At 42.1% G+C, this 26,074-nt stretch overlaps 1 protein-coding gene across 1 annotated transcript in view; it reads right to left on the bottom strand.

The window, feature by feature from the left end:
* Positions 1–26,074, bottom strand: part of pdhx (pyruvate dehydrogenase complex component X) — a 191,996-nt gene that overhangs the window by 60,335 nt on the left and 105,587 nt on the right. The window contains exon 6 of the mRNA XM_060838405.1: positions 10,199–10,367. Coding sequence (XP_060694388.1) covers positions 10,199–10,367 — 169 coding nt within the window. The remainder of the gene's footprint in view (positions 1–10,198; positions 10,368–26,074) is intronic.

Here is a 26,074-nt window from a genome sequence, read left to right as displayed (position 1 = left end):
TGAGTACCCATATGTATCTAATTGCGGGATGGGACCCTTTGCCACAGCAAATTCACTGCCAATGATTAGCCCCTGCCCTTTGACCACCGCGGACAGTTAGCCACCACCCATTGGCCACTGAAGACGATTCGCCACCGCAAATCCCGCAAATAGAAATATACACAATATTGGATGAACCCCATCAAAGTCTTTTTGCTAAAATACAATATACCTGACAGAATAAAATAGGGGCTATGTTGAATGTACCATCCACAAACCACATCAATTCTGCGAAATGATGTATCCAAAATTCCCAACCAAATATGATTATACGATTACTTCCTTGACTATCCAATAGTGTATATACTTCTATCAAATAAGCAGCATTCAACATATGAATGCATGTTTGAAATGGTGAAGTCCTTGGTACCTAATCCCAGACCACAGTATATCCTTTGAGCAGGCAGCTGTCAGTGCTACAAGAGAATGTTTCCCTGAAGTTAGAATTAGGGGCTGTTTCTTTCATTTGGCATAAAGTTTGCAAAGACATATTGCTGCAGTTGGAGCAACTCGTCAATACAACACCAATCCTGATTATACTTTAAAAGCAAACATGATAATTGCTTTGGCTTTTACCTTTATAAATAAATAGCGCATAACTATCAAATGAACTAAAATTTCATTGTTTAATATTAATGTGAGATTTTACTTCCATTATAAGGATTTATTAAATATATTTCCTTTTTCTGGTTAAGGTTTGTAACTCATTTTTATATATAAACCAATAAAATGATGTTTTCCCTCCCACTGAGGGAAAATAAATATCATTTTATTGGTTTATATATAAAAATGAGTTACATATATATATTTTCCTGGTGGTGAATAGTCTCCAGAGGTCAAATGACCCCAGTGGAGAAACGCTGGAGGAGAACTGGCAGTGGCTCATCATCGGCGGCGAATCTGCCGTGGTGAATCGTCACCAACCCATCTAATTGGACTGTCTGCCTTTTACAGTGTAGTCTGAAACGTTAGCAAACAATGCACAGCTACTATACCAGAATGTAGAGATGCACATCTCTGGGTCACTAGTCACCCTGCTACAAATTTTTAATGATTGAATTGAGAAAACTGTCTTTTTTTGCAATCTGCCTTGATTTTGTTTCAAATCTGCATTACCTTACATTTCCTGTAGTTAATCCAAAAGGTTTTTCAGTACAGTTTTAGTTTAAAAAGCAAATTTCCAATTCCGGGTATAACTGGTTCACAGCTACAAGTACTCTGAAATGACAATACTTGTACTTGTTTATATTTAGTTCTTGAAAATGTTCTGAAGTTCCTAGGCTCCTGTCAAACAACAGCCTTGGGGCCTCACTGCTGCCTACGATCCTCGATGGACGGCTGACAACACCAAGTCAAAAATAACCATGGAATACATCATTATATCTGAAAAACTGAAGTGAGTGGAAAGTTCAGCGGGGTTACTTTAGGAAATGTTGCAAAATTAAATGAAGGAAATGTGAGGTCATGTCATTTCTATGAATACACCTGGCAGTTTTTCCACTTGTTTACAATGATACCAATTATCTTATATTTGAATGTAGCATCATTTGCTGGTGGAAAAGTTCTAACCATAATGGCATGCTGCTTTTTGAGAGAGTCAACGTAACCAAGAGCAGCTTGCTAAACATTTCTTCCTGAAGAGTATTATTTTAAATGAAGGAAACATATAATAAGGAGACAAAATGTTACAAGCATGGATAGGTCTTCTGAGGATAACGCAACTTAATTGCAGGCTAATCCATTAGGATCGTCAGAGACTAGTACTGACGAAATCTCCACAGATGGCAAGGTTGCGATGGGTGAGCATTAATTGAACATACTTCAGGATTTTCATGACAAGTTATACAGTGACGAGCAAAATTTCACAGTAAAGCAGTTGTGCTTCTAATATTTCTTTATTTTTCAATTTATTGGCATTTCAAACATAATATTTTGAAAAAGTGGTGGAATGTTTGGACCAGCTAATTGTGACTCCATGGAGTAAGGTATAAAACAAAACTTCTCTATATCAGAGATTTTAAAAAAATGGTTTACAGGCACTACCCATTTCCAGTGCATGCTAGTGAATCCTACTGTATCATATTTTTTCACTCAATGTACAGTGGTTATACACTCTCCCAAACAATCACCTTCTTGCTATAGATAAAGCCTTAGCAAGACTATTCCTATTAACAATGCATTACTATTCTCATAACAGTGGTAACCTTATGACAGATTTAAAACAGCAACATATCAATGGATCATTGCTTCTATTTTGTTGATTAGCAGTTCCACAGCAGCTTCAGTATTCAAATCGCTGCCAATTTTTTTCAGAATGTCTGAGCTCAATCTGGTATGCATCTTTTTTTTTGAACCACTGCAGTCCATGTGCTGTAGGTAGACCCGCAATGCTGTTAGGGAGGCAATTCCAGGATTTTGTCCCCAGCGACACTGAAGGAACGGCAATATATTTCCAAGTCAGTGATTGGTTTGGAGGGGAACTTGTTCCGATGCATTTTCTGCCTTTGCCCTTTTGGGTGGTAACAGTTGAGGATTTGATGTTGCAGGTGCTCTGGCACTGCATATCATAGATGGTACACCCTATTGTCATTGTGTGCTGGTGGTATAGGGAGTGAATATTAATATTGGCAAGTGGGCTGATCAAGCAGATTAGGTGAAAGCGAGGACTGCAGATGCTGGAGATCAGAGTCGAGTGTGGGGTGCTGGAAAAGCACAGCAGGTCAAGCAACATCCGAGGAGCAGGAAAAGCGACATTATGGGCAAAAAGCCCTTCAACTGGAATGGGCTTTTGCTCGAAACATCGATTTCCCTGCTCCTTGGATGCCGCCCGACCTGCTGTGCTTTTCCAGCACCACTCTAATCTTGATCAGATTGTTTTGTCCCATGCAATGTTGAGCTTCTTCACTGCTGTTTGAGGTGCACTCATCCAGGCAAGAGTATTCCATCACACTCCTGAATGGACCCTTGTAAATGGTGACATGTTTTGGGGAGTCAGCGAATGAATTGTTCGCTGCAGAATTCCCAGTCTTTGATGCATATTATTTTGTGGCTGCTCAATGCCAAGAGGTGGCTAGATTCTCTCTTGTTGCAGATGGTCAATGTCTGACACTTGGGTGGTGAGTGCTACTTGTAATTTGTTATGCAAAGCTGAATGCTGTCCAAGCTTGATCTACCCAGGTATGGGCTGCTATAGTGTCCGAGGAGTTCCAATCTTGAAGCATAGTCAGCATGGATTTGTGAAAGGAAAATCTTGTTTGACAAGCTTGGAATATTTCGTAGGATGTGAGCAACAAATTTGATAAGGAAAGTTTTAGAGTATAATATACTGAGATTGTCAGAAGGCTTTGAAAAAGTCCCCCACAGGGAGCTCGTTAAAAAAAATGAAAATTTGTGGGATGGGGGTAATGTACTGGCATAGATTAAGGATTGGCTAATAGAGTTTGAATAAATGGGCTATTCCCGCATGGCAGACTGACTATTGGGGGTCAGTTCTAGGCCCTAGCTGTTCACAATAGATATCAGTGATTTGGAGATAGAATGTGACATTTCCAAATTTCATAGAACCCCTACAATGTGGAAGCAGGCCATTCAGCCAAGTCTACACTGACCCTCCAAAGAAATTTCCACCCAGAGCACCCTCTATCCTATCCTTGTAACCCTGCACTTCCCATGGCTAATCCACCTAGCCTGCATATCCCTAGACACTATGGGCAATTTAGCATGGCCCAACTACCTAACCTGCACATCTTTGAAAGGTGGTAGAAAACCAGAGGAAACCCACGCAGACATGGGGAGAATGAGTAAACTCTGCACAGTCATCAGAAGCTGGAATCAAACCTGGATCCCTGGAGCGGTGAGGCAGCAATGCTAACCATAGAGCCACTGTGTCAGACTGGGATACAAATCTAAGTGGGAACGTATGTTGTGAGGAAGAATACAACATTCCTGATAATTAGGTCTGTAGAAAGTGTGTTTGGTAATAAATCCTATTGGGTTGCATGGACCAGTTGGGGCAGAAGTTTGAGGCAATGAGGAATTTACAGGTGTTTTGGGGTGTGATGGATGGCAGGTTCAGGAAGGTGGAAAAACCACAGATACAGTAAAGTAGATGCGTTATCTTTAGGAAAGATAGGAGGGATAGGCAGGTAGCGCAGGAGTCTTCTGCAGTTAACCCCATCTCAAACAAGTACACCGCTTTGGAATCTCAGGGGAATGTCACACTGACAGCCAAGTTTCTGGTACAGAGACTGGCTCTACTGTGACAAGGGGTACATCAGGTTCCAACTGATTGATGATGATAGTGGACTGTTTTATTAGAGGCACAGACTGTTGCTTCTGCGGCCAACAATGAGACATCAGAATGATGTGTTGCCTCCCTGATGCCAGGGTCAGAATATCTCGGAGAAGGTGCAGAGTAGTCTCAAAGTGGAGAAGGACCAGCAGGAGGTCGTTGTTCATGTTGGCACCAATGACATAGGAAAGGAAAAAGACGAGGTTCTGAGCAGAGCATACAGAAATTTAGGCAGCAGGTTAAAATGTAGGTCCTCGAGAGTCGCCTGGATTTCTCCTGGTGCCATTTGCTAGCGAGAGTAGGAATAGGAGGTCAGGGCATATGAACGCATAGCAGAGGCATTTTTGGCTCATTGGAATCTCTTCTGGGGTAAAAGTGACCTGTATAAGGAGGATGGGTAGCACCTGAATTTGAAAGGGGCAAATATACTGGTGGAGAGAATTGCTAGACTTGGTTGGGAGGATTTAAATTAATTAATGTCGGGGTGGGGGCTGTGGTGGTGGTGGAGGTGGATTGGTGGGTCCCCGACACAGTGAGAAAAGAGATCAGCCCGATGATAGAGCAGTAGAGAGGAAGAACAAGACAAATAGTCAAGGCAGTGAAGAGGAAGACAGAGAACAGGGTAGGATTGATAAACTAAACAGCATTTATTTCAATGCAAGAGGCCTGACAGGTAGGTCAGATGAACTCAATGCATAGTTGGAAACATTGACTGGGATATCTAAACTATTACAGAAATGTGGCTCACGGATAGACAGGACTTGCAGCTTAGTGTTCTAGGGTATAGATAGCAAAGGAAGGATAGAAAGGAAGGCAAGAGAGAAGAGGGAGTGAAGTTTCTGGTTAGGGATAACATTATGGCTGTACAGATGAAAGACATTCCGCGCAGTACGTCCAGTGAAGTTATTTCAGTGGAACTGAGACATAAGGAAGTGGTGATCACCTTACTTGGATTGTATTATCACCTCCCCAGTAGTCAGCAGGAAGTTGAGAAGTAAGTGTTAAGGAGATGCCAGATATCTGTAAGTATAATAGTTGTCACCGTAGGGAATTTTAACTTTCCAAACGCAGACTGGGACTGCCAGACGGGACTTGACAGAGTGGAATTTCTTAAGTGTGTACAAGAAACTTTTCTAAGACAAAAATAGAAATTGCTGGAAAAGCTCAGCAGGTATTGCAGTATCTGTCGAAAGAAATCAGATTTAACATTTCAGTTCAAGTTCTGAGGAATGTTAACTCTGATTTCTGTCCACAGATGCTGCCAGACCTGTTGAGTTTTTCCAGCAATGTCGACTTTTTTCTCTAGTTACAGCATCTGCAGTTCTTTCAGTGTTTATTAAGAGAATGTTCTTATTCACTATGTGAATGTACTTACCAGAGGAGGAGCAAAACTTGACCTTCTCTTTAGAAATAAGACATGGCAACTGACTGAGGTGTCCACAGGGGAATTGGGGCCAGTGATCAAAATTTTATTAATTTTGAAATATTGATGGAAAAGGTTAGACCTGATCTAAAAGTTAATGCTCTAAACTGGAGGAAGGCCAATTTTGACGTTATTAGGCAAGAACATTAAAAAGTTGATCGATGGCGGATATTGACAGGTAAAGGGATGGCTGGAAACTGGGAGGTCTTCAAAGATGGGATAACGTGAGTTCTGAGACAGTTTGTTCTTGTTAGGTTGATGGGCACAGCTCGTAGGTGTAGGGAATGCTGAATAACTAGAGAAATTGAGGCTCTTGTCAATAAAAAGGAAGCATATCCAGGTATACACAGCATAAGAGTATAAGGACAGTAACAATATACTCGAGGGAAATCAGGAGAGCAAAAAGGGGACACGAGAGCGCTTTGGCACACAGTGTTAAGGAGAATTCAAAGGGATTCTACAAATACATTAAGGGCAAAAGAATAACTGGGAAGAGAATAAGTGGTCTTAAAGATCAGCAAAATCGCCTATTATTGGAACCACACGACATGGGAGAGATACTAAATGAGTATTTTGCATCAGTGTTTACTGTTGAGGAGGACATGGAAGTTAGAGAACTTGGGGACGTAAACAGTGATATTGTGAAAAGTTTCCATTATATAGGGGTGGCAGTCCTGGATATCTTAAAATGTATAAAGGTAGATAAATCCCTGCGACCTGATTAGGTGTACCCCTAACTTTGTGAGAAGCTAGAAAGTGATTGCTGGGTCCTTAGTATCATTGATAGCCACGGCTGAGGTGCTGAAAGACTGGAGGTTGGCTAATGTGGTACCAGTTTTTAAGAAAGATGGTTAGGAAAGCCAGGGAACTACAGACTGGAGAGCCTGACATTGTTGGTTGGCAAGTTTCTGAAGGGAATCCTAAGGATTTACATATATCTGCAAAGGCAAGGACTGATTAGGGACAGTCAACATGGGAAATATCTAGTCAACATCTATACGTGTGGGAAATAATGTCTCACCAACTTGATTGAGTTTTTTGAAGAAGTAACAAAGAAGATTGATGAAGGCAGAGAGGTGGACATTTTCGATATGGACTTCGGTAAGGCGTTCGACAAGATTTCACAAGGTAGACTGGTTAGCAAAGTTAGATTGCATGGGATACAGGGAAAATCAGCCGTTTGGATACAAAATTGGCTTGAAAGTAGAAGTGTTGGTGGAGGTTTGCTTTTTGTATTAGAATCCTGCAGCCAGTGGTGTGCCACAAGGATCAGTGTTGGGTCCACTGCTTTTTGTTATTTGTATAAATGATTTGGATGTGAATATCGGAGATACGGTTAATAAGTTTGCAAATGACACTAAAATTGCTGGTGTAGTGGACAGTGAAGAAGGTTATCTCAAATTACAACAGGACCTTGATAAACTAGGCAAAGGGGCTGAGGAGTGGCAGATGGAGTTTACTTTAGATAAACGTGAGGTGCTGTACTTTATATGGGCCTATCAAGGCAGGATTTATGCACCTAATAGTAAGGTCCTCGGGAGTGTTGCTGAATAAAGAGATCTTGTAGTATAGGTTGATAGTTCCTTGAAAGGAGATTCACAGGTAGACTGGGTGGTGAAGCCGGCATTTGGTACACTTGCCTTTATTGGACAGCGCATTGAGTATAGGATTTCGGAATCATGTTGGACTTGTACAGGACATTGATGAGGGCATTTTTGGAATACTGCATTCAACTCTGGTCTCCCTGCTATAGAAAATATGTCGTTAAACGTGAAAGGGTACAGAAAAGAATTATAAGGATGTTGCCGAGGTTGGAGGGTTTGAGCTACAGGGAAAGGCTGAAGAGGCTGGGGCTGTTTACCTGGACTGTCACAGGCTCAAATCTTCCACTTGTATTTTCTTCTATCAAGATGAATCTAAAACTAAACCTTTTCAATCTAGCACCTCATATTTAAGAACTCTACCAAGATAGGTTCATTTGACCTATTTCAAATGTCATAATAAGCTCATACTTTTTTAATGCTTCATTTATGGTTCATGAATAATGGATGCATTCAACTTGCCTAATATTGACATTTAGCTCAAGTGTTGCTGTTGCCCAACTTAACTCGTTTGCTTTTTAATAAATGGAATATTTCGAGCCCCCTAGCACACTCCCAAGGTCCACTGAGATTTGATTAACTAAAACTCACACTAGCTTAATGTCCTGATCCATTCTTTTAATATTCTCAAATAGATAGCTTCAGGGTTTAGAGATTTGTCTGGTCCAATTCTCTTGGTTCACCCTTTGCAATATTCTGTTATAATAATTTCTAAGAGTATCAATCCTTCATTATAAGCGTACATTGGTCATGGAGAATTAATATGGCTTGCTGTTCCGCTCTTTATATTTGACAAACAGTTATGATGATCAATAATGGATGATCAATATTCAAATTTCCACCTTCCGTTCTGGTCACTTATGCATCCTTGGTTTTGTTAAGACACAGTGGTGAACCCTTCTGTTAATTAAACTAAACACCCAGAAAAGCTCACCTCACCTCTTAATCCATTAAAATATATGAGCGACAGAACTCCCAAATTCTACTATTTAACGAAAATAATATCAATTTATTCTTTAACTCTAAAAGTGAACATTAAACAACTATTCACAACTCTAAGCTCCCCTTTCTCTTATCTGCTGATTATCTGCCTCCAACTCTATAACAATATTCTGTTCCAATAAAACACTTATCAAAATTACATCAACTTCAGTTCAAAAAACCATACAGTAGCTGTCGTCATTGGTGTTTTTCTTCCTACAGCTGAAGATCTCCTTGGTTGTCCTTCCTTTCTGTGAATATGTTGTCTATGAAAAGCTACCTTTCACACAGTGTTTCAAGTGGTAGTTACTGTATCGATGGCAGTTGCTCTGTGTGACTTTCAAAATGCCTGCCTTTTTAATACCCCCAGCATCAATCATCTCATTCGTTGGCAAAACAATAAATTCAAACTCTATTGGGTTTTAATATCCTGGGGCATAATTTAAACTGCTTGGTTAAATTCAAATTGTTATCAAAACAGCAACCAACTCAGGTATCTATTTCCCAGCCAAATGCTACGTATTTTCAGTTTTCCAGTACACTCAGACTGCCAGCTTGTATATAACAGGTGCTTGCAAGCTCTCAATGCAAACAGCATTCACACTCTCAAATGTAACTTCAACTTCATAACAATTTCCATTAATAGTGATTGTACCTAGTTACCTCGGACTTAAGATCTGAAACATCCTTAGTAAAACTCTGGTGTCTGTTTCCTATTCTAACACAGAAAAGAGGAGTAGGCCATTCAGCCCTTTGAGTCGGCTCCACCATTCAATATGCTCCTCCATCTCAATGCCATATTCCCACTTTCTCGTCATATTCCTTGACGGTTTTAGATTTTAAAACTGTCTTGATTTCTTTTCTCGAATTCAGTAATTTGAACTCCAGAGCTTACTGTGGTACAGGTTCAGATCCCTACTTCCTGAATAGTCTACTCCATATCTTAAAACTGAATCCCCAAAATCTCCCAACCTGGAAAATATCCACTTTGCATTTAGCCTTTCCAGCACTGTTTGAATTTTAAGTGTTTCAATCAGATTCTCTCTCATCCTTCGGAACTCCAATAAATTGAGGCCTAGTCAAACCAATCTCTTCTTATAGGATATGCTGGTATCAACCGAGAGAAACTCTGCTGTGAGCACACTATGCACCATATATCCTTAAGTCAAGACACCAAACTGCACGCAATACTCCAGGTGTTGTCTCACCAAGGCCTTGTATAACTTCAGAAAGACATCCCTATTTCTGAATGCAAATCCTCTTGCGATGAAGACCAATATACCATTTGCCTTTCTAATTGTTTGCTGCACCTGCCTGTCTACTTTCATTGACTGATGTACAAAGACACCCAGACAAGCAATATTCTTGGGTAACCAAATCTCCAGAAGGGAAGGTTAATAAATAAATATATTACAGGCAGTCTGAAGCAAGAGATCCATCATCACACACCTTGACGGACCTCATCTTGCAACTGGGCATGAGAAGCATGTTCTTGGAATTCGGAAGGGCAAAAGGCAGGAGTTTTCTGGTACCTGATACTCCACACTGCCACTTCTACTCTTAACTGTTAGAGTAGTTGATGCTCTGCACAGCTAACCAGAGATAGGTGCAAGATTTGCAGTATTGGTCAGTGTATGAAGCGGAGTTGGTTTCTCTGGGTTGTTAGCTAGAAAAGAAATATGATTGTGAAAGTAAGCTTTGGTTGGTACCTGACCAAATGAGAGAAGGTTAAATGTCGGTTTCAATTTAAGTGCTGCATTTCAGTTTCAATACAAAAACACAGATCAAGTTCTCACAAGCAAAGATAGTTTTACTGAACACATGGTCTTCCATTTCATCAAGTTTTGATTCCAAATAACTCACCGGAGCTAATGACTGTCCTGGAATGGAGATTGGTGGTGTGGAGGGCCGGGCATATCCAGGGGGGCTTGTTGCTGCTTCACTGCCCTTCACAGGAGGTTGCAAAGGGGCACTGGCCGCTGTCCTGGACGGTGTCATGGTACCTTTTAGCTTCAACATATTCAGGGCGTCCCTGTAAAAATTCACATTCTTAGTGTCAGAGTACAAGCGAGCTGTTCAAATGTTTTAAAAGTATTGTTTGTTCTTTATCATCCTTTCTGAAAGATGACTGCAACTGCTCCTGGTATGACAGAACTGTATAGCTAAGCTACGTTTAAATGTCTGAAGGCTCAGTTTCCATGTTGATTGTGGAGATTGTCTGACATGGGGAAGGAAACCTAAATTTTTTCCACTGTGCAATTGTTTCATCTTCCACACCCTAGAATTCCCTTGCTCTTCCTCTCCATTCCCCTCTCTTCCTTTAACAGCCTTTACTGAAATTGCAAACTTTATGTAGTTTTTTTAAAAAAATCATGTCTCCTAGCATCCTTTTTTGGTTTAGTGCTTTCTTTCCCTAACTTCCTTGGAAGGCTTTTCTAAGTTAAAACTGCAATATAAATCCTATTAGCTATTTTTCATTACAGAGAGGTAGACATTCAAAACAGTTAATCTGCATTAATGTTGCAGGCTGCCTGTCCTTTCATAATAAGTCATTTTTTTATTATCCACTTAGTGCCAGGGGCAACAGAGTGTCGGACTAAAAGTAAGGAAAAACTTCCATTTCTTTCCCCCATGGCTACAATGCACAATCACTGCTCTTTACTTGAGAAGAACCAGATAACAGAGTCAGCATTACTTCAGTTTGCCTGTTACCGGGTTAAATCGAATCAGTTGGATTGACAGGCAACAGACCACCGAGTCCTGGTCTACATATGAAATGGGATCAGGTTGCAGTAGTGCAGGAAAAACAGCTGCAGTCTATGCAATGAATACTGACAAAGGGGCAGCAGTAATATTCTTGGTTAAAAAAATCACACAACACCAGGTTGTAGTCCAACAGGTTTAATTGGAAGCACTAGCTTTCGGAGCGACGCTCCTTCATCAGGTGGTTGTAGTGCTCTGAAAGCTAGTGTTTCCAATTAAACCTGTTGGACTATAACCTGGGTGTTGTGATTTTTAAACTTTGTACACCCCAGTCCAACACCGGCATCCCCAAATCATGAGTAATATTCTTGAGGAGATTTGCTATTAAATTGCTAAACCTGCCACTCCTGGCTGATGTGAGCAATGCTAATGAATGAAGACTGTACCTTCAAAGTGCACCAGATTTCTTTTAAATGCTGAAGATTTCAGTCAATCAAGCTTCCTTTACAGGCAAGTGGAAGGTGCAGATTGTAATGAGCAGCAAGCCAAAACATGCAGGTCTTTCAGGGTGAGAGTAAATTGGACTAACATCAGTGAAGACACAACTAACCCTGGGGGCTTTCAACTTTAACTGCACAATTTATCAGCTCTCTCACATTGCTTGGCTCAGGAATGCTTGAATGGCGTTGGCACTCATCAAACTTGAGGAAGGTCATTTTTTAAAAATATCAAAAGATGGGAAAAAAAACACTTCCTTAATGTGCAGGACTTTTAAAAACACACTACACAAACGTGATAAAGACAGATTTAAAATCTCATAAATCTACTTTTCCACTACTAACTTATTATTTTGTGTCAATTGTGAACCAAAAACCTGGAAGAATAGATTCACAGCATTCCAGGAGAGTTGTAACAATAAGCTGAGCAGGAAGGAGGCAGGGAAGGGAAGCAAAGTTAATACAAAGTGTCACTTTTCTCCCAGCATTCTTCAGCCATAAAAAAAGCAAACAAAAACACCTAAATTTACATACAGCCTGACTTAACAGTGACCCAGTCAGTCCAAGTTACAGCGTCAAACTCAAGAAGTGTGACGCTAGAAAGCACAACCGGTCAGGCAGCTTCTGAGGAGCAGGAGAGCCCAGCATAATCTCATCAGGAATGTAGGTTGGGGGCGCCCAAGAGGACTGAGAGGTAATTGGCGGTGGTGGGCTGGGGGGGAGGAAGGTAGCTAGGAATACGATAGGTAGATGAAGGTGGGGGGGTGGGGGGGGGGGGGGGGGGGAGGTGATGGTGATAGGTCAGAGCTGAAGGTGGAGCAGACAGGTGGGAAAGAGGATGGACAGGTAGAACAGGTCAAGGGGGCGGTGCTGAGTTGGACAGTTGAAACTGGGATAAAGTGGGGAGGGGAGATGAGGAAACCGGTGAAGTCGACATTGATCCTGTGTGGCTGGAGGGTCCCAAGGTGGAAGATGAGGCATTCTTCCTCTAGGCACTGGGTAGCTAGAATTTGGCGGAGGTGGTGGCCCAGGATTTGCATGCCCTTGGTGGAGTGAGAGGGGGAGTTGGGCCACAGGGTGGTGGGGTTGCTTAGTGCATATGTCTCAGAGATATTCTCTGAAACCTTCTGCAAGTTCTGTCTCCCCAATGTACAGGAGACCACATAGAGAGCAATGGACACAGTAGATGACTTGTGTGGATGTGCAAGAAAATCTCTGCCAGTTGTGGAGGGATCCTTTGGGGCCTTGGATGGAGGTTAGAGGGGAGGTGTGGGTGCAGGTTTTGCATCTCTTGCAAAGGGAAGGTGCTGGGAGTGGAAGATTGTGGGGCAAGCAACTAACAAGGGAGTCGTGGAGGGAATGGTCCCTGCGGAACGCTGATAGGGGTGGGGAGGGAAATATATCTCTGGTGGTGGGGTCCATTTGTAGGTGGCAGAATTGGCAGCGAATGATGCGATGTATACTGAGGTTGCTGGGTGGAAGGTAAGGACCAGGGGGTTCTGTCCTTAGTGCGATTGGAGGGTGGGGTTCAAAGGTGGAGGTGCAGGAAATGGAGGAGATGCGCTGGAAGGCATCAACCACCATGTGGGAGGCAAAATTGCGGTCCTTGAAAGAGGCTGCCATCTAGGATGTTCTATGGTGGAACTGGTCCATTTGGGAGCAGATGTGACGGAGGCAGACAAATTGGGAGTAAGGGATAGCATTTTTACAGGAGCTGGTGTTGGAGGTGGTGTCGTCCAGTTAGGTGTGGGAGTCGGTGGGTTTGAAGTAGATGTATATGTTGAATCAGTCACCAGAATGGAGATGGAGGGGTCTAGGAAGGGGAGGGAGGTGTCAGAGATGGTCGAGGTGAACTTGAGGTCAGGGTGGAAGGTGTTTGTGAGGTTGATGAACTGTTCAACCTCCTTGTGGGAGCATGAGATTATATCGATACAATCATCAATGTAGCGGAGGAAAAGATGGGGAATGGTGCAGTGTAACTGCAGGAGATGGAGTGTTCCACGTACCCGATGAAGAATCAGGCATAGCTAGGATCCACTTGGGTGCCCATGGCTACCCCTTTGGTCTGGAGGAACTGAGAAGATTCGAACGAGAAATTGTTGAGGGTGAGGACCAGTTCAGCCAATCGAATGAGTATGTAGATAGAAGGGTACTGGTTCGGTCAGTGGGACAGGAAGTAATGGAGGGCTTGGAGGCCTTCCTCATGGCACATGGATGTGTCTAGGGACTGGATGCCCATGGTGAAGATGAGGCATTGGGAGGGCAGGGAACTGAAAGTCCTGGAGGAGGTGGAAGGTGTGGGTGCTATCTCGAATGTACGTGGGGGGATCCTGGACCAAGGGAGACAGGACAGTGTTGAGCGATGCAGAGAAAAGTTCAGTGGAGCAGGAGGTGACGATGGGTTGACCAGGGCAGTGAGATTTGTGAATTTTGGATAAGAGATAGAATTAGGTGGTGCAGGGTTCCCGCACTACGAAGCTGAAGGCTGTTGGTGGGAGATCCCCTGACGTGATGAGGTTGTGGATGGTCTGGGGGATGATAGCTTGGTGGTGGGAGGTGAGGTCGTGGTTGAGGTGGTGTCCCTGAGGCAGTGTACAAGTCAGTGTGCCAAACTACCACTGTGCCCTTCTTGTCTGCGGGTTTGATGGGGAGGTTGGGGTTGCAGTGGAGGGAGTGGAGGGCGATGCGTTGCAAGGGTAAGAGGTTGGAGTGGGTTAGAGGGGTGGACAGTGTCAGACCCATTGTCTCTTTCAAGTTTACTACAATGTTTTTCTAGAGACTCTGAATAAAATGAGCTATCGCACATAATTAAAATGTTCTTTGGCAGTTCATTGTGTTTCAGAGCATTTTGGAACACCAGCACCATTTGTTCATGCTGTTGAAATAATATCTGCCCAAAGAATAATAGTAAGAAAAGATGTATGGAAGCTCACTGAATTATGTGTATGTCTGGTCCAGAACCTCGGATTCATTTTGGATCATCAGTCAAGGTGGTTAATAGCTGAACTCCACAATTGAGGGGAGAGTGACAGCCCTTGACAAAAAGGCCGTATTTGATTGGGTGTGGCATCAAGGAGTCCTGGCTAAACTGATTTGGAGATGCCGGTGTTGGACTGGGGTGTACAAAGTTAAAAATCACACAACACCAGGTTATAGCCCAACAGGTTTAATTGGAAGCACTTTAGCTTTTGGAGCACCACTCCTTCATCGAGGGGACCACCTGATGAAGCAGTGCTCTGAAAGCTAGTGTGCTTCCAATTAAACTTGTTGGACTATAACCTGGTGTTGTGTGATTTTTTTTAACTGGCAAAACTGGAATCAATGGGCATCGGGGGGCAAACGCTTTGCTGGTGAGAGTCATTCCTGGCACAAAGGAACATGGTTGTGGAGGGTCAGTCATCTTAGGTCCAGGACATCTCTGCAGTAGTCCCTCAGGGTAGTGTGCTAGACCCAACAATCTTCAGCTGCTTTATCAATGATCTTCCCTCTGTCATAAGGTCAGAAGTGGGGATGTTCACCAAAGATGGCACAGTGTTCAGCACTATTCGCAACTCCTCAGATAGTGAAGCAATCCGTGCTCAAATGCAACAAGATCTGGACAATATCCAGACTTGGGCAGACAAGTGGCGAGTAACATACGTGCCACACAAATGCCAGACGACCATCACCAGTAAGACACACTCTAACCACCGCCCCTTGACATTTAACGGTATTACCATCACTGAATCCCCAACTGTCAACATCATTGACCAGAAACTCAACTGGGCCCACCACATAAACACAGTGGCTACAAAAGCAGGTCAGAAACTAGGGATGCTGCAGTGAGTAACTCACCTCCTGACACCCCAAAGTCTATACACCCTCTACAAGTACAAGTCAGGATTGTGATGGAATACTCCCCACTGGCCTGGATGGGTGCAGTTCCAACAACACTCAAGAAGCTTGACACCATCCAGGACAAAGCAACCCACTTGATTGGGACCTCATCTACAAACATTCAATCCCTCCATACCGGCACTCAGTAGCAGCAGCGTGTACTATCTACAAGATACACTGCAGAAATTCACTGAAGACCCTTAGACAGCACCTTCCAAACCCACGACCACTTCCATCTAGAAGGACGAGGGTGGCAGGTACTTGGGAACACCACCACCTGCAAGTCGCCCTCCAAGCTACTCATCATCCTGACTTGGAAATACAGGATTCTTCAAAGTCTTTTGGTCAAAATCCTGGAATTCCTGCCTTACTGGCATTATGCGTCAACTCACAGCAAGTGGACCGCAGCGATTCAGGAAGGCAACTCTCCACCATCTTCCCAAGGGCAAGTACGGATGGGCTATCAATGCTGGCCAGCCAGCGATGCCCAAGTCCCACAAATTAATAAAAATTAGGATTTTATTTAATTCATGGATGTGCATACCCTCAATACTCAAGAAGAAACTTGCAATCTCTATCCACAAATAAACTACTGGTGAGGTCAAAAACTGAGGATGTAAATAGCTTTTAAGAGTACTCTAGAAATTATTTCAGCATTCAAATTGAATGTGTTAGAGAATTACAATGCAATCAAAAAGAAAAAAAATTGAATTTTGCCCTTTCTTGAGCAGTGCCTGGAGCAGTTTTTGATTTTATTAAAAGACATCAAGAAAGGATGTAAAGAGAAAATAAATCGGAGGAACACAGCAAGTCTGGCAGCATCTGTGGAGAATAAAAGTGGAGGTAATGTTTCAGGTACAATGTCCAGTCTTCAGAACGTGTCTGAAGAAGGCTCACTGAACCCAAAACATTACCTCTGCTTTCTCTCCGTAGATGCTGACAGACCAGCTGAGTTTTTCCAGTAATTTCTTTTTCCATTTCAAATTTAGAGTAACCACAGTTTTTAATTTTATTAAGCAACATTGCAATGTCACTTCCCTAGTCTTACAAAAAGGCTTTCAATTTATCGTCAGATGTAATCCTCATGAGCAGCATGGAAGTCGAATTTGCTTTAGGCACTCTTGAAGGAGCTGTCCTTTCTTTTTGCATGCAATGATGCATCAGCGGAGGACACGTCTGGCAATCTAATACTCACCCTCTGGAACATGACCTGTCTCCAATTCTACATATTTATGAGGAGTTTGAGTGAAGTGATGGGTTTGTGCCTGTGCCTTAATGTTCACATCAGTGATCAAGGTGTTTTATGAAATAGCCAATGAGAGAGCTCTGAAATCAGATGATTTTTGGGAATTTGCAATCATCAGAAGCATTAAAGTGACCTGCTGGCCTGAGGACATTATTTTCTGTCTGAGTCTCTCATGAAAATGGAATGGTAAGGAAAAGAAATGCAGGTTCAATTCCTGCAAAGGATATGGGGTGTTGGTTCTCTTCACATACCCAATCACCTTACCCTCTCCCTGCACTTCTCCCTCATGCTCTCCTATCGTCAAGAACATCACCTCTCCTCCCATCTCTCTCTCGATAAAAATGAGCCATTTTCCTTCACGGCATCTTTACATATTCTTCCATCACCATATCCCTATACCATGCACGTTAGAATACACATTTTGTCAAAAGGAGGACAAAGGTTATGACCCCATGCCTTTATGTCAATGATAAACTCAATGCGCAGTCAAATATTTTAAAGCTAATTAAAGATTCAATGTGACATCTACTAATGTCCAAAACTCTAGAGGTTACAAAGGATGATTGTAGCAAATGATGCATATATCACATTCAGTTGAATTCGATCCTACCTTCATTTCCTAGGTTATCCATGATATCTAACAGATTTGCAATTTATATTCCAAAATCCAAATACCAAACTTAATGTAGAATGGGACAAAGTAAAAAAGATTTCCTAATCCTTACCTCGAACACACGCTTGCCTCAACTCTTCTGCCTGAACCTTTGCTGTCTTTACTGGATGCACATCCAGGATCCTCTCACCCTCACCATACAATGCACCTCCTAACCCAGCATCTCATGGAAAACATGGAAGCAGGAGCAGAGTAGACTAAATGGATCATTGAACCCACTCTGCCATTCATTATGATCATGATGCAAGGGTGCCAGTGTTGGACTGGGATGGACAAAGCTAAAAATCACACAACACCAGGCTATAGTCCAAGAGATTTAGTTGGAAGTACTAGCTTTTGGAATGCTCTTCCTTCAACAGGTAGCAGTGGAGCAGGATCATAAGACACAGAATTTATAGCAAAAGATCAATGTCATTCATGCAAATGATATGATATTTTGAACAAATCACATACATACATACACTCTCTTACATACTCACACTGAAGCAGAACCCCTCTCAAACACACACACACATACATCCCCCAAAAGGCATACACACATATGCACACAGTCACACACACTCCCATACACACACACACACAATTACACGACTATGGGGTGAATTTGCATTTGCAGAATTGTAATTGCAGATATATTCTATTTTGTTCAATCTGCAGGCAATCAACCCATATAATTTATAAATTCCTGCTTTGGAAATGGAACCAGTCTGACTCACGATTGGGATACAGACAGACTCTAACCTCGCACCTTTAACGCACTGAGCTGAGATGTCACTTTATCTCGAGAATAGGATTTGAAAGAAGTTCTGGGATTTACGTATTAATGATCCAAAATCTTCAATTCAGTCTAAAATATGAAAGACTTAACAGCAATTTAGGTTTGTTCAAGGAAAATTAAAGTGAATTTCACAACTAACCTTGGAGGAACCGGTTTGGGTGAAGTTCACAACACAGAATCAGATAAGTTAATTGTTGTTTTAAGTCTGTCCAAGAGAAAGGCTGTATTAGTGAGTACAGTGGGTTCTTTCTTGATTATGTGTTTTTTGGAAATAAGTCTCTTGATTCAACTTAAATTAATAGCTATGGCTTATTTTAACCTGATGCAGTGTTTTGTAGAGGAATAAGACGGTGTTATTTTCTGGGTCTGTAGATTGTGAAGGAGCAAAAATGGCCTTTGCAGTGATATGTACTTCTTGTCAGATGTGGGAGTTTAAAAAGAGTTTAATGGTTACTGCGGATTATATCTGCCATAAATGTTGTTGGATGCGAATCTTATCAGATCGAGTGGATCGGTTGGAGAGACAGATAGAAGCGATGAGGAATTTGCAACAGCAACAGTATGTGATGGATGGCAGTTATAGGAAGGAGGAAAAGTCTCAGATACAGTCACATAGATGGGTTAACTCCAGGAAGGGTAAGAGAGGTAGCAGCTAGCGAAGGAGTCTTTTGTGGATATACCCATTTCAAACAGGTATGCTGTTTTGGAAAATGTAGGGGGTGATGGATTATCAGGGGAACATAGCACGAACAGCCAAGTTTCTGGTATTGAGACTGGCTCTAATGCAACGAGGGGTACATCGGCTTCCAAGAAATCAATTGTGTTTGGGGATTCTGTAGTCAGAGGTACAGACAGATGTTTCTGTGGCCAGCAGAGAAAAAGCAGAATGGGGTGTTGTTTCCCTGGTGCCAGGATCAAGGATGTCTCAGAGAGGGTGCAGCATGTTCTCAAGGGGGAGAGGGGCCAACAAGAGGTCATTGTCTACATTTTAACCAATGACATAGGAAGGGAAAAGATTGAGATTCTGAAGGGAGATTACAGAGAGGTAGGCAGAAATTTAAAAAGGAGGTCCTCAAGGGTAGTAATATCTGGATTACTCCCAGTGCTACGAGCTAGTGAGGGCAGGAATAGGAGGATAGAGCAGATGAATGCATGGCTGAGGAACTGGTGTATGGGAGAAGGATTGACATTTTTGGATCATTGGAATCTATTTTGGGGTAGAAGTGACCTGTACAAGAAGGACGGATTGCACCTAAAATGGAAGGGGACTAATATACTGGCAGGGAAATTTGCTAGAACTGCTTGGGAGGATTTAAACTATTAAGGTGGGGGGGAGGGGGTAGGACCAAGGGAGACAGTGAGGAAAGAGATCAATCTGAGACTGGTACAGTTGAGAACAGAAGCGAGTCAAACAGTCAGGGCAGGCAAGGACAAGGTAGGACGAATAAATTAAACTGCATTTATTTCAACGCAAGGGGCCTAACAGGGAAGGCAGATGAACTCAGGGCATGGTTAGGAACATGGGACTGGGATATCATAACAATTATAGAAACATGGCTCAGGGATGGGCAGGACTGGCAGCTGAATGTTCCAGGATACAAATGCTACAGGAAGGATAGAAAGGGAGGCAAGAGAGAGGAGGGGGAGTGGCATTTTTGATAAGAGATAGCATTATAGCTGTGCTGAGGGAGGATATTCCTGGAAATACATCCAGGGAAGTTATTTGGGTGGAACTGAGAAATAAGAAAGGGATGATCACCTTATTGGGGTGATATTATAAACCCCCTAATAGTCAAAGCGAAATTGAGAAACAAATTTGTAAGGAGATCTCAGCAATCTGTAAGAATAATAGGGTGGTTATGGTTGGGGATTTAAACTTTTCAAACATCGACTGGGACTGCCATAGTGTTAAAGGTTTAGATGGAGAGGAATTTTTTAAAGTGCGTATGAGACAATTTTCTGATTCAGTATGTGGATATACCTACTAGAGAAAGTGCAAAACTTGACCTAATCTTGTGAAATAAGGCAGGACAGGGGACTGAGGTGTCAGTGGGGGAGCACTTTGGTGCCAGCGACCATAATTCTATTAGTTTTAAAATAGTGATGGAAAAGGATAGACCAGATCTAAAAGTTGAAGTTCTAAATTGGAGAAAGGCCAATTTTGACGGTATTAGGCAAGAACTTTCAAAAGCTGTTTGGAGGCAGATGTTCGCAGGTAAAGGGACGGCTGGAAAATGGGAAGTCTTCAGAAATGAGATAACAAGAATCCAGAGAAAGTATATTCCTGTCAGGGTGAAAGGGAAGGCTGGTAGGTATAGGGAATGCTGGATGACGAAAGATATTGAGGGTTTGGTTAAGAAAAAGGAAGAAGCATATGTCAGGTATAGACAGGATAGATTGAGTGAATCCTTAGAAGAGTATAAAGGCAGTAGGAGTATAATTAAGAGGGAAATCAGGAGGGCAAAATGGAGACATGAGATAGCTTTGGCAAATAGAATTAACGAGAATCCAAAGGGTTTTTACAAATATATGAAGGAGAAATGGGTAACTAGGGAGAGAATAGGGCCCCTCAAAGATCAGCAAGATGGCCTTTGTGTGGAGCCACAGAAAATGGGGGAGATACTAAATGAATATTTTGCATCAGTATTTACTGTGGAAAAGGATATGGAAGATATAGACTGTAGGGAAATAGATGGTGACATCTTGCAAAATGTCCAGATTACAGAGGAGGAAGTGCTAGATGTCTTGAAACGGTTAAAGGTGGATAAATCCCCAGGACCTGATCAGGTGTACCTGAGAACTCTATGCGAAGCCAGAGAAGTGATTGCTGGGCCTCTTGCTGAGATAGTTGTATCATCAATAGTCCAGTGAGATGCCGGAAGACTGTAGGTTAGCAAACATGGTGCCACTGTTTAAGAAGGGTGGTAAAGACAAGCCAAGGAACTATAGACCGGTGAGCCTGATCTCAGTGGTGGGCAAGTTGTTGGAGGGAATCCTGAGGGACAGGATGTACATGTATTTGGAAAGGCAAGGACTGATTCGGGATAGTCAACATGGCTTTGTGCTTTGGAAATCATGTCTTTTTGGAAGAAGTAACAAAGATGAGGGCAGAGCAGTAGATGGGATCTATATGGACTTCAGTAAGGCATTCGACAAGGTTCCCCATGGGAGACTGATTAGCAAGGTTAGATCTCAGAATACAGGGAGAACTAGCCATTTGTTTACAGAACTGGCTCAAAGGTAGAAGACAGAGGGTGGTGGTGGAGGGTTGTGTTTCAGACTGGAGGCCTGTGACCAGTGGAGTGCCACAAGGATCAGTGCTGGGTCCTCTACTTTTTGCCATTTACATAAATGATTTGGATGCGAGCATAAGAGGTACAGTTAGTATGTTTGCAGCTGACACCAAAATTGGAGGTGTAGTGGACAGGGAAGAGGGTTACCTCAGATTACAACAGGGTCTGGACCAGATGGGCCAATGGGCTGAGATGGAGTTTAATTGAGATAAATGTGAGGTGCTGCATTTTGGAACAATACTTAGCAGGACTTATACACTTAATGGTAAGGTCCTAGGGAGTGTTGCTGAACAAAGACACCTTGGAGTGCAGGTTCATAGCTCCTTGAAAGTGTAGCCGTAGGTAGATAGGATAGTGAAGGCGGCGTTTGGTGTGCTTTCCTTTGTTGGTCTGAGTATGGAGAACAAGAGTTGGGAGGTCATGTTGCGGCTATACAGGACATTGGTTAGGCCACTTTTGGAATATTGCGTGCAATTCTGGTCTCCTTCCTATCGGAAAGATGTTATGAAACATGAAAGGGTTCAGAAAAGATTTAGAAGGATGTTGCCAAGGTTGGAGGATCTGAGCTACAGGGAGAGGCTGAACAGGCTGGGTCTGTTTTCCCTGCAGCATTGGAGGCTGAGGGGTGACCTTATCGAAGTTTATAAAATTATGAAGGGCATGGATAGGGTAAATAGACAAAGTCTTTTCCCTGGGGTTGGGGAGTCCAGAACTAGAGGGCGTAGGTTTAGGGTGAGAGGGAAAAGATATAAAAAGAGACCTAAGGGGCAACGTTTTCATACAAATACGTGTGTGGATTCATGGAGGTGGCAGCAGAGATGAATCTGGGCCCAGTACAAGACCCTGTGGCCTCGGCAGCTGTATCAGTGAGGTTGGCCCAAAGCAGACACGTGCTGGTAGCAAAGTTGAGTTTGAACCAGTGCAGTACCCATAGGCATTGCTGCTGTCTACATTAGCTAGGTCCACAAGCACTCAGTGACAAGGGAATTGGTGGAGGTGAGGTGGCGCCGAAGAGTGGTGACTTCTATCCCACCAGCCCCATGGCGCAGCACTCATCAAGGGGGACTGTAAAGTTGAACACAGTTTCTTTATTCTTCTACCTTTACATTAAATGTTTTGGTTCATTTAAAATAGACTGGAGGGAGTTGTCATGAGTGTTCTCACAATGAATTAGGTGAAAAATGGCTCAGAAAACCTTGTGCTAGTCATCACCCAGTACATTGCCGTGAGAGATAAAGCTGATGCATTTGCACCATCCTCAGCCAGCAGTGGAAAGTAGACAATCCATCTCAGTGTTCTCCAAAGAACCCCAACATCATATTCCAGTCTGGAGCCAATTTAACTCACTCCATGTAATTTCTCAAAATGGCTGAAGGCACTAGATTACTGGAAAGGGACAGACCCTGATGATATTCTGGTAACAGCAGTGAAGACTTGTGCTCTAGAACCAGCCACATACCTAGTCAAGCAGTTCCAGTACTGCCAAAAAACTGGCATTTATCCAGCAATTTGTAAAATAGCCCAGGAATGACTTATCCATGAAAAATAGGACATATCCAACCCAGCCAATTACCACCTTATCAGTCTACTCTCGATCAACTCAGTGATGAAATATGTCGTCGCCAGTACTATCAAACACTTGCTCAGCAATAACCTGCAGTTTAAAAAACCTTTAAGCTTGATGTGCAAAGCATTTGCAATAGGAAAAATAAATAAATGGCATAAGTAGGGAGAAATACTTTATTCTTGACAAAGGACTTTTGCCCGAAAACCGATTCTCCTGCTCCTCGGATGCTGCCTGACCTGCTGGGCTTTTCCAGCATCATACTCTCAACTCCGATCTCCAGCATCTGCAATACTCACCTCTGCCTAGAAACAGTTTATATCAAACCACTATTCAGGAGACATGTGTCACACCTCAAAAGCCAGCCAATCTCTCAGATCTCCGGCAGTGCTAGTGGGAGTCAGAACAGGGCATTGGGAGCAGGTTCCCAAGCGATATCAGGTTCTGGGAGTTGTTGGATTTATGGGATCTGTAGCATTGGGGGTGTGAGCGGCAACTATGGGGTCAGTCTAATCATTATTCAGGAGTTAGACGACGCATTTAATTGTCCAATGTTTCCTGAGTAACCTTTTTAAAATTAAATTTGAGAATTTGGAGGCTAAAGTTAAGTGGAGATTTTCAGAGTGTTCCAGGCAGAGACGAATTGCCCAGCAGAATCACATTTCCTGGGTAGATTCTTTGAAAGTGCGACATAAGTGGATTTCACAGGATCCCAATGGGCAACTCCCATCCATATTGGAATGACCACTGTCCGGACTTTGGAACCTTACCCCGAATTTTCCAAAGTTGGGAAACAAAACCAGGGTACACAACATTTCAAAAAGACTGGCTGAATATAAATGGAGCACAAGGCCTAGTAAATGATGACAGCATGAGGAATCAGGCTAATGGAGATTATTTTACAGACCCTCCTCTCTAAGAGCAGTTACACCATTGGCAAAGAATTAAACATGAAATAATCAAAATTTGTAATTAAGGCAATATGATCATTATTTGAATAAAATAGCACCAGTATTCTTTGAGAGCATGCACAAAAGTAGAAATATTCATGCAAGCAAATCTGGATCATTGCTTTCTGCTGTGCAGATTGTTATAATCCAAATCCAACCTTCAATTAAAAATGTTTTAAAAAATTACTTTGCTGATCAAACATCTTAAATCCTTACAATACAAATATCAGGCCAAACACTTCAAAGGAGGCAGCTAGGTGGTTATCACACGTTTCTATAAAGTTAACACGTACTTTTAACTTAGAAAAGAAACATTGACAAAGTTAGTAACCCACAACTTTAACACACTGCACACACCTTTTTCCAAAGACAAATGTCACCAGATCGCAGCATATTTTAAGATGACGAATTTCTGCCTGCCATTCACAAACAGAATAACTTTGATCTAATTCCTTACTCAAATTGCACCCACCGTTCCTGTGCAATATCACGCACCTATTACTGCCTCATCTAATAACGATCTGTTGGTCTTCAATAAGTATGAGTTTCACCTCATTTTGTTACACTATTACGGTAAATTCTGATTTATAGAAAGAAATCACATTTATTTAATATTTTAAACATGATTAGAACACTGAAAATGCTTAATAAAGGACTACTTTAAAAATTCAATTAGTTACAGTCAAATACAGATGCTAGTCTACAAACAATAGAGTAGATAAATGGTTGACAATGACTCCACAAAGCCCTTAGCTGTTTCACATTGAACTTCTTTTGCAAAGTGGGGAGATTAGACCCCAGGGAGCTGCAGATCTCTAACTGACTTGTCTTTTGATTTTGAAGCAGGCTAGTTCTCAATGGGGAGGAAACAAGATTAATTTCTAACATTTAAAGATATGAGGATGAACAGTCAGCTCTGCTTGAAAGTAGACAGGAGGAGCTCACACATATCTTCAAGCAGGATTGTTCTCAGGGACGTTAGTGGATAGTGGCCTTCAGTTTAATGTTTGGTCTCTGAATGCAGCAGCTTCAACAATGCAACTTTATACTGATGTGTCAGTGAATGTTCAAGCCCAGCAAAGGCATGAATTGCAACGAAGGTGAGATCTTAGATACATGACTGGGGGATGGAAGAACACAAGCTTAAAAAATGTTTTTTTTTGTTGGTGTAACAAAAGTAATCACAGCTTCAATCACATTTAGAATAAAATCTACACAGACTTTTCTGCTTGAAAGGTAGTAAATGAGTTTTGAAAATTAATTTTAAATAGCTCTACCTTTAAATCACTCATTTTTGTTCAGCGAAGTAATCAATACATGGAAGCGTGTTCAGCCAGAAAAAACCCCCCACTAATATGCAGATCAGTCAAGCAGCAAAAGTCCACTATCTAGTAATGTTGAAAACTGCTGCTGCAAGGATAATTTATTATTTAAAACCTGGATAAATCAGTAGGAACAGTTTTCATTGCAGTAAAGTACCAAAAGCAAGTTAAATATTCGGTAGAACTTGACTATTAATCCTGATCTGCTTTAATGTTAGAAATAACTACTAGCCTAATTTCTTTGCCATTGAAAACAATAAAAACATAAGAGCTAGGAACAAGAATGGGCAATTTAGCCCCTCGAGCCTGCTCTGTCATTCAATACAATCATGACTGATTTAATCTCAGCCTCAACTCCACTTCGCTGCTCATTCTTTCAACTAATAACTCATTAAACATCTCTCTATCTCCTCCTCTATTCAATGTCCCAGCATCCACTATACTCTTGGGGTGGCGAATCGCACAGATTAATGATCCTTTGAGAGAACTGGTTTTAAATCTGCTATCCCTTATCCTAAAACTATGACCGCTCAGTCTAGATTGCCCCAGAAAGAAACATTTTCTCTCCATCTACCCTGTCATCTTGTATAGCTCAGTTAGATTTCCTTCCATTCTTTTATACTCCAGAGGTAAAGGCCTAAACTGCTCAATCTCTCTTTAGAAGACAAACCCATCATATTGGGAATAAATTTAGTGAGCCTTCTCTGAACTGCCTCAATGTAAGTACATCCGTCCTCAATTAAAGGGACAGAAACTGTGCACAACACCCCTGAACCAGTCTGCCTGTAACCTTGGTGTGGTGTATTAGACCCCGAGATATGCTTCTGACCATTCATG

This window comes from Hemiscyllium ocellatum, chromosome 18 (assembly GCF_020745735.1).
Source record: "Hemiscyllium ocellatum isolate sHemOce1 chromosome 18, sHemOce1.pat.X.cur, whole genome shotgun sequence".
Lineage (NCBI taxonomy): Eukaryota > Metazoa > Chordata > Chondrichthyes > Orectolobiformes > Hemiscylliidae > Hemiscyllium > Hemiscyllium ocellatum.
The sequence above is the reverse complement of the archived record's forward strand: the minus strand, read 5'-3'. Positions and strand labels throughout refer to the sequence as shown.